We start from the raw sequence: 9,172 nt of genomic DNA, 5'->3' as shown, positions 1-9,172 counted from the left end.
AAGGCAGGGCACAGAGTCCCAAAAAAAAAAAAAAAAAAAAAGAACCATCCAATTTTTGAGTTGGATGCTTACTAATTTTTAGTCTTTCTCCTAATATTAAGCATGTAGACCTCATTAATTTTCAGTCTTTCTTCTAATATAGTATATGCACTTAACACTATAAATTGTCCATCAAGTATTGTGTTAGCTATAGCCACAAGTTTTAATCTGTAAACTTTTAATTTTTATTCAGTTTAAAATATTATGTGCTGGGCTTCCCTGGTGGCGCAGTGGTTGGGAGTCTGCCTGCCGATGCAGGGGACGTGGGTTCGTGCCCCGGTCCGGGGGGATCCCATGTGCCGCGGAGTGGCTGGGCCCGTGAGCCATGGCCACTGGGCCTGCGCATCTGGAGCCTGTGCTCTGCAGCGGGAGGGAACACAGCGGTGAGAGGCCCGCGTACTGCAAAAAAATATATATATATATTATGTGCTTTGCATCATTTCTTTGTACATCAGAAGTCTTCACATCTACCTCTCTTCCACTTTCACTTATAACTTATAAGGAAGGGTTTAACTGTTCATAGTGGCCTAGTGATTATATATCAGAACTTAAGATTTAACTTTTAGGTCTGGTTCTGATACCTGTGTCTGTTAGATCCTAGAGTACTAGCTTATAAAGAGAAATCATACCATCTGCCCCATCTTTTCCCACTTCATACAAGAGAAAAAAATAAATTAATTTGGTTCTGCTCTTTTTTGAATCACTTCCTATCTATACTATTGTTTAAATGGCACTTGACAAAAGGGTAATGAGAAGATAAAAGGCTGGGTCCTAGGCTTGTTTTATTTCTTTACAGGCTGGATTTACTCTTACACTGACTTAAAGCTGTACTCTCTAACTCTTATTCTTAGGGACTATGGGATCATCCGAACTCTGGATTTACCTATCTATGTCACACGGGTGAAGGGCAACAATGTATATTGCCTAGACAGAGAGTGTCGTCCTCGGGTGCTCACAATTGATCCAACTGAGTTCAAGTTCAAGCTGGCCCTGATCAACAGAAAATATGATGAGGTATGAAATGAGGAAGCATATTAGGAGTATTGAGAAGGGCAGCACTCCTTTTTTCCTATAAGTGATCTCTATTTCCTGCCCTAACCCTCCCCAAATGTCTAGGTACTACACATGGTAAGGAACGCCAAACTTGTAGGCCAGTCTATCATTGCGTATCTCCAGAAGAAGGGATATCCTGAAGTGGCACTGCATTTCGTCAAAGATGAGAAAACTCGCTTTAGTCTGGCACTGGAGTGTGGAAACATTGAGGTGAGAGAAGTATGGTTATAAGCCCCATATTGTTGTAGAGGAGGTGAGAGGGTTAGGGTGGCATTGGGAAGACATTATTCTGGGCTTGCTTCTTCAGCCAATATAATGGAATTTAGAATTTTTTTAGTTGTTAGATTGAGCTATCTTCCTGTTGCTGTTTGCCCATCTTTGCTTCTGCCCCAGCATTTCTATTGTTGTTGTCGCTCTGAGTTAGTCTGAATTCAGTAACTTTTAGAACAGAACCAAGATAGCATAGAATTTGGAAAATTTCATTATTTCCTTGACATTTGACTTGCTAACTGGCGGCTTAGATGAAGGAGTACTTATTAAATGTTGAGGCCTAGAGTCTATAGGCATTATTTTTAAATGGGGAGAAGCCTAAGGAAAATTGACTTTCTTACTTCTGAACTTCCTTCTTATTTCTTCTGAGGAGCCCCTGTGGATCTTCAAACCTGGCAAATGGGAAATACGATAGCTAAGCAAGAATTGGCCTTATGGAATCAGCAACTGCTAGAAGATGATTTTGTTGTAAAAGTAAATTTCTGAGGAGGAGGATAATGTGATGTGATTCTTCTATCCATGGATCCTAAGGGATCTTATTTGTTGATTGAATTTTCAGTACTATTAGATTGAAAACAAAGCTAGGAGGATTGAAAGTGTAAAGAGTTCCTTGGGAGATTTGAGTCACAATAACCTCCAACCTGTTAACTCTAATTCTGGGGATTCTTTAGATTGCTCTGGAAGCAGCCAAAGCACTGGATGACAAGAATTGCTGGGAAAAGCTGGGAGAAGTGGCCTTACTACAGGGGAACCACCAGATTGTGGAAATGTGTTATCAGCGCACCAAAAACTTTGACAAACTTTCCTTCTTGTACCTTATCACTGGCAATCTAGAGAAACTTCGCAAGATGATGAAAATTGGTGAGACCCCAGAAACTAAGGATGGGAAAAGGGGTCCTTGGGGGAAGGAAGAAGGCAAATAGAGGCAAGAGAGAACTTGAGAGAGAAGACCTAACTTGGTGTCTCTTATTGACTTGGTGCAGCTGAGATCCGAAAGGACATGAGTGGCCATTATCAGAATGCCCTCTACCTGGGAGACGTGTCAGAGCGGGTACGGATCCTGAAGAACTGTGGGCAAAGTAAGTATCCAGGACTCACTTCCTTTGGGGCCTTAGGAAGTATTTTCTCTTTATGGTGAGTTATTCATATGTAGTAGTGAGGGATTTCCCTTCATTGCACATTTTTTCAAAAGAGACTGCATGCTCCTACCATGCTCAGAGACTTTCTTCAAAGCCAAATGGAGGGACAGCCAGAAAGTATAGTTTGGCTAGGCACTCTTAGGAAAATAGTTAATATCTTGGGGGAAATGGGTTTTTAAAAGGTCCTGGAGCAGATACCGTAGTAAATGTGGTTGGTTGAATGCCATTAGAGTTTTATTGTTTTACTTCAAATCTGGAGGTTTCACCCATTTATTTATTCATTTTATATTTAAGGGGTATTTTTTGAGAACCCACTGTATACCAAGCATTATACTAGCACTTGAGATACCTTAGGGAATAAGAAAGGTGAAAGATGTGGTGTGGACCAAGGTGCTAGCTGTGAATGGGTGAGCAATGGTCAGATTCGGCATATATTTTAAAGGTAGAACCAACATGATTTGTCGAAGGGGACTGGTTGGGGGGATGTGAGAGAGAGGAGACTGGGATGAGTCCAAGGTTCTTGTTAACACTGATGATAGATCTTAAGGATAAGCAACTGTTTTAGTTATTTATTGCTATATAACAAATTACCCAAAACTTAGTAGTTTAAAACAACAAATGTTGATTATCTCAGTTTGCAGCATGACTTAGCTGTGTGCCTCTGGCTCAGTGTCTCTCATGAGGCTGCAGTCAAGGTGTTGGCCAAGGCTGCAGACATTTCAAGGCTCAAGTAGGGGAGGATCCACTCCCACATTCGCTCTGTGGCTGTGGGCAGTCCTCAGGTCCTCACTGGCTATTGGCTGGGAGACCTCAGTTTTCTGCTCTGTGGTCTTTTCCATAGGGCAGTTCACAGTATGGCAGTTGGTTTCCCTTAGAGCAAATGAGGGCACCCAAGATGGAAGCCATTGTCTTTGTATCCTAATCTCAGAAGTGACATCCCATCATTTCTCCCACATACTGTTCATTAGAAGCGAGTCAATAGATCCAGCCCACACTGAAGGGAAGGACTTATGCAGGGACTTGACCAGGAGGCAGACATCAGGACACCAGTATTCACTTGGAAATGTACCTATGCCACAAAGTCTGTTTTCTTTACAGAGTCACTGGCCTATCTCACAGCTGCTACCCATGGTTTAGATGAAGAAGCTGAGAGCCTGAAGGAGACATTTGACCCAGAGAAGGAGGCAGTGAGTCTTTATTTACATAAGTATCTCTGATTACAGGATTAACTCTGAGATCTTGGGACTATTTAAACCTACAAATGTTACTCCCCACCTGGTTACCAGGAGAGGCAGAGAAACAAATGAGATCAAAGGAGGCTCCATAACCTTCCCTAGATGGTTCCTGAGAGCTGTTTGCTTTTAACCTTCTATCTTTCAGATCCCAGACATTGACCCTAATGCCAAGCTGCTTCAGCCACCTGCACCTATCATGCCATTGGATACCAATTGGCCCTTATTGACTGTATCTAAAGGGTTCTTTGAAGGCTCCATTGCCAGCAAGGGTAAGTGCCCACTTCTTCCATAGCATATTTGTTGTGTGCTTGTTTTCTGAAAAGCTGTCCTAGAGAGTACCTTAACTATTCTATCCTTTTCCTCTATCCTTTTTTCTGTGTGATACCTCATGCAACACTGAGATGCCAATTAAAGTTAAAGTCTTTTAAAAACTAAATAAAAGCATTATGGCATCATTAAAATTTGGAAGATAGGAGGGAAAAAGATGTTTCTTAGTCCATGGCTCTAACAACCACTGTTAACATTTTGGTGTATTTTCTTAGATTTTACCATATATGTAGTCATACTCTCCGTTCTGTGTTTTATCATTCATGACATACAATCTTAAGGTACTAACTCAGCTACCTCAATTCTGTCACGTGGGTATACCCACTACCACTCCCACCCTTACACTCCTGTTTTCTCGGCTATGTCTACTAGTTTGTTTCTCCCAGCTGAGAGCCTAAATAGACCCTTGGGCATTTTGTGCCCAGTCCTGCTCTTTCTTCTACATCCTCTCATCTAGCCTTTGTCCTCATGCCCTGTACACACTGTAGTGGTGGTAACTTAGCAAAGATCTCAGCAAGAAATGCCAAGAGTTGGCACCAAAGGCTGGTTAGTAAGAAATTGTTTGAGGCAGTTTTTGGTAGCAGGAAGGCCAGTTGTTTTCATCTCTCTTCTATTCCCTCTCTCTGTGAAACCTATGCTAACCAGGTTAGCATAATATAGATACCACAAAAATAAACAAAAACAGTAAGTGGACACAACATTGGCACCTGCTTCTGTAAGGATGCAACAATTTGCCTGCAGAGGAGGCCATATCTTAGACTTAGCTGGCTGTAACCAGCTCCTCCTTTCTGTTCCTTCCCTCTGTAGGGAAGGGAGGAGCACTGGCTGCTGACATTGACATTGACACCATTGGTACTGAGGGCTGGGGAGAGGATGCAGAGCTGCAGCTGGATGAAGGTATGCATGTTCTTCTAGGAGTGTTCTGGGCAGATGGGCTCCCTGGAGTGGGACTGGGTTGTGGAGCAGTTCTGCAGGGTGCAGGACCATAGGACCAACAAGGATCCCAGTGTTTTTCTTTCCTTTGGCTAAAATTGTGTCACTTTGAGAATCTATGTTGAGCCTGGATTTTCCTTACAGATGGGTTTGTGGAGGCTACAGAAGGTTTGGGGGATGATGCTCTTGGCAAGGGACAGGAAGAAGGAGGTGGCTGGGACGTGGAAGAAGATCTGGAGCTTCCTCCTGAGCTGGTATGTGGAATTTTCACCCTTGTAAGGTTCTCTCCATTTCTCCCAGTGGAGGCCGGTGGCCTTATCACCCCCCCAACACCTGTCCTGAGGTCCCTGAACGGGAGGCGGTCTGTATCCTCCTAGTCTGATGCTTATCTCCCATTTGAAAGAAAGAAGAATAAGATTAACTAGGGTTGTGCCAGTGTCATCTTATGAAAAGGCAGCAAGCTTTTTTGCCTGATTGGGGCTTTTGGTGTATCGTTTTGTTACTGGGAAAGCTTCTCCTATTTTGAGAGTCATCTTCCACAACCACCACCCCTCCTCCCCAACAGAGGCTGGGAATAAGGTAGAGCTGTGTTTAGATTTATCAGGGCAACTTGCTTGAATGGCTTAAAAAATGACTCACTCTTTGTTTTTCCCCTAGGATATACCCCCTGGTGTAGCTGGTGGGGCTGAGGATGGGTTCTTTGTGCCCCCCACTAAGGGAACCAGCCCAACTCAGGTAAGCAGGGAAACAGTCCTGTAGGGATAAGTGTTTCTGAGCTGGCTATACTTGATTAATGTATAAAGAATATTGACACTCTTCTCTTACAGATATAGAGTAGGACTGTTGGGAAGAGAAAGACCAAAATTTCACTTATCCTGGGTTTTCTGTTTCTTGTTAGATCTGGTGCAATAACTCTCAGCTTCCAGTTGATCACATCCTGGCAGGCTCTTTTGAAACAGCCATGCGGGTAAGTCTTAAAGCTACCTTGGCTTTTGTTGAGTGTGCCTTGCCTAGGGTCCCAGGGGGATGATTGATTCATCTTAACCAAATGGAAATTATCATACCCACAAGGGCAGAGGTGTATATTTAACGTGGAAGTCTTTGGTCTTACCTAAGGAAACTTGCCTCATAAGGCCTTCCTCTTACGTGCTTTCAATCTGGCTTAGTAATCTCGTAAAGTGGATTCTTCCAGCCATCTTCCACCCATTTATAGCGTGCTTTCTGGCTCACATCAGTGAAGTGAGCACCCCTTAATGAACAGGTGTATTTTTTGAACACTAAGCCATGTGCTATCATAGCAATAACAAAAACAACCACAACTGCAACAGCCACTAACATTCAGTGTTGACTGTGTGCCAGGCATTATCATAAATGCTTTATGGGTATTATTAAATGAGGTAGATCCTGTAATTAAATATAATTTACTGATGAGGAAACAAGTACAGAGAAGTTAAGTACCTTGCCCACTGTCAACTAGTTTTTAAGTAGCAGAGCCCAAATCTTATGTTTCTTTCCTCTTGTGTTCCAGCTCCTTCATGACCAAGTAGGGGTAACCCAGTTTGGCCCCTACAAGCAACTGTTCCTGCAGACCTATGCCCGAGGCCGTACCACCTATCAGGCTCTGCCCTGCCTGCCCTCCATGTATGGCTACCCTAATCGCAATTGGTAAGGTCCCTTGCTTCTGGCTTCTCTCTGTTCCAACTTAGGGTAGATATTTCAGATGGTAACCTCAGAGACAGAATTGTCCCAGAGCTGAGGTTTCCTAGTAGGAAAAGATCTTTGGCTTGGCACTCTGTCAGGTTTGGTTTACACCTCCTGCATCCATTTCCCTAGCTTCTTTTACAGTAGGGTGTTGTGATCATGTTGCCAGAAGAAGAGTTTAAGTCCTAGTGGGCTCCTGATCATCCTTCTTTCCCTTTCAGGAAGGATGCAGGGCTGAAGAATGGTCTACCAGCTGTGGGCCTGAAGCTTAATGACCTCATCCAACGGTTGCAGCTGTGCTACCAGCTCACCACAGTGGGCAAGTTTGAGGAGGCTGTGGAAAAATTCCGTTCCATTTTACTCAGTGTGCCACTTCTTGTTGTGGACAATAAACAGGAGACTGCAGAGGTAAGAGCAGTCATAGTGTCATAGTCATACTTGTCATAGTGCTGGGCACCCCCACCTTCTTGCCTCTGTACCATGACCTTCTTTTGCCCCCTCTCCAGGCTCAGCAGCTCATCACCATTTGCCGTGAGTACATTGTGGGTTTGTCCATGGAGATAGAAAGGAAGAAGCTGCCCAAAGAGTCTCTAGAACAGCAGAAGCGCATCTGTGAGGTAAGACCTCTGGGCCTCTAAGCAGTACAGAGGTGTCTTCCCTTTTACCCACTATTAGGTCTGAATTCTTTATGTCTCAATATGGGGAGTAAGAGAAATTTGGGCTCATTTCTGTGAGGAAAAGATATATTTCTCCACCTGTCTTCCTCATCTCATCAGTCCTCCATAACTAGGAGGCAGAAGATTTCTCTGCTTTATAGCCAGTCCTGTTTTTATTTGGTTGTTTTGCTGTGTTTCTAATGCATATGTGACCCCTTATAAATGACCTATCCCAGCTTTAGCATCAGCATGGCATGTGTTCCTCCTTCTGTCCACCAGATGGCAGCCTATTTCACCCACTCAAACCTGCAGCCAGTGCACATGATCCTGGTGCTGCGTACAGCCCTCAACCTCTTCTTCAAGCTCAAGAACTTTAAGACTGCTGCCACCTTTGCTCGGCGCCTGTTGGAACTCGGGCCCAAGCCAGAGGTGGCTCAACAGGTATATGGGAACTTCTTTAGTGAGCGTAGGGGAACTAGATCTGCTCTTACATGGAGGGAGTCGAAGACCAAGGTCCTTGTCTCTGAAACAAAGTGCTGTATAACAGCATTCAACAAAAAGAGCCAACAAAATACCATCCTCTACTTACTGGCATGGGGACCTCCTTTTGTTCCTGGAAACTGAACTAATATCTTACTCAGACATGGCACCACTGTGAGAGTGTGACCTGCAATATGGAACAGGTCCTCTGTACCTGAAAATCAACCCAGTCCTGTCCCTAAGTTCTAGATTTCCCCTCACCACCACCACTAGCCTCCATATACATGTCCCATTACTTGTGTTTTCCAAAAGCTTTCTATTTGTGCAGTGAAAGCCAGTTTTAACCTTTTCAGGGCTAACCCTGAGAATTCTCAGACTTAGTGGAGGAGTATGGGTCTAGATCCATGGAGCCACTCTGGGATAGAGGAGGAGAAAGCCTGATACAACAGGAATGGCAACTGTTACCCCTTCACATATGACCTATACAGAGGATGTATTCTGTATTCATTCAGTACAATTGCACCTACATCAAAGAAACTACTAAACCATGGTGATGAGATCATTTGAGTTGTGGTGTGCAGCTTTCAGTCCTTGTAAATAAAATATTCCTTCACTCTTTTAGACCCGCAAAATCCTGTCTGCCTGTGAGAAGAACCCTACAGATGCCTACCAGCTCAATTATGACATGCACAACCCTTTTGACATCTGTGCTGCATCTTATCGGCCCATCTACCGTGGAAAGCCAGTGGAGAAATGTCCACTCAGTGGGGCCTGCTATTCGCCTGAGTTCAAGGGTCAGATCTGCAGGGTCACTACAGTAAGTACTGTCCTTGAGAAATACATCTAGAATTCTGTCTTGAGAGAAGGACCAACTAGCATGTTGGTCCTTTTTGTCTCCTGTATTTCCCCCTCACACCTTGAGGCAGTGACACTGGAGGAGGGTAGAACTTCCCACTGCTCCTTCCAGTCAGTAACAATAACAAACCACTCTACTGTGCTCATTGAGGTGTGGAGGGAGTAGGCTTTCTAGGCTTCTCACCCTCACAAATCCCTAACTTCCTTCTATTTCTTCTTCCATAGGTGACAGAGATTGGCAAAGATGTGATTGGTTTAAGGATCAGCCCTCTGCAGTTTCGCTAAGGCCTGCTTCATGTGTGTAGGGTTAAGCACCGTGTTTTCCCGCAGACAGTTAGTCTTTATATCCTTCTAACTCCTTCTTCCTCAACTACCCTTCATATTATTGATGTTTAGCTCTCTCTCCCCTAAAACCTAATGTCCTTTTCTCTTCTATGGCTAATCAAAATGTCTAAACCTGACTTTTTTTTTTTTTTTTTCTTTG

The 9,172-nt window shown here is 43.8% G+C and overlaps 1 protein-coding gene across 1 annotated transcript in view; it reads left to right on the top strand.

Annotated features, from left to right (window-relative positions):
- Window positions 1-9,151, top strand: part of COPA (coat protein complex I subunit alpha) — a 49,796-nt gene extending 40,645 nt beyond the window's left edge. The window contains exons 18-33 of the mRNA XM_024750322.1: window positions 891-1,053; window positions 1,156-1,302; window positions 2,034-2,223; window positions 2,346-2,441; window positions 3,600-3,688; window positions 3,882-4,005; window positions 4,871-4,960; window positions 5,141-5,250; window positions 5,654-5,731; window positions 5,895-5,963; window positions 6,525-6,661; window positions 6,919-7,105; window positions 7,204-7,314; window positions 7,633-7,794; window positions 8,456-8,650; window positions 8,914-9,151. Of these exons, the coding sequence (XP_024606090.1) occupies window positions 891-1,053; window positions 1,156-1,302; window positions 2,034-2,223; window positions 2,346-2,441; window positions 3,600-3,688; window positions 3,882-4,005; window positions 4,871-4,960; window positions 5,141-5,250; window positions 5,654-5,731; window positions 5,895-5,963; window positions 6,525-6,661; window positions 6,919-7,105; window positions 7,204-7,314; window positions 7,633-7,794; window positions 8,456-8,650; window positions 8,914-8,973 (2,008 nt within the window). The 3' untranslated portion in view covers window positions 8,974-9,151. The remainder of the gene's footprint in view (window positions 1-890; window positions 1,054-1,155; window positions 1,303-2,033; window positions 2,224-2,345; window positions 2,442-3,599; window positions 3,689-3,881; window positions 4,006-4,870; window positions 4,961-5,140; window positions 5,251-5,653; window positions 5,732-5,894; window positions 5,964-6,524; window positions 6,662-6,918; window positions 7,106-7,203; window positions 7,315-7,632; window positions 7,795-8,455; window positions 8,651-8,913) is intronic.
- Window positions 9,152-9,172: the final 21 nt, after the last annotated feature.

The sequence above is a fragment of the Neophocaena asiaeorientalis genome, unplaced genomic scaffold (genome assembly GCF_003031525.2).
Source record: "Neophocaena asiaeorientalis asiaeorientalis breed wild unplaced genomic scaffold, Neophocaena_asiaeorientalis_V1.1 scaffold315, whole genome shotgun sequence".
Taxonomy (NCBI): Eukaryota; Metazoa; Chordata; class Mammalia; order Artiodactyla; family Phocoenidae; genus Neophocaena; species Neophocaena asiaeorientalis.
The sequence above is the reverse complement of the archived record's forward strand: the minus strand, read 5'-3'. Positions and strand labels throughout refer to the sequence as shown.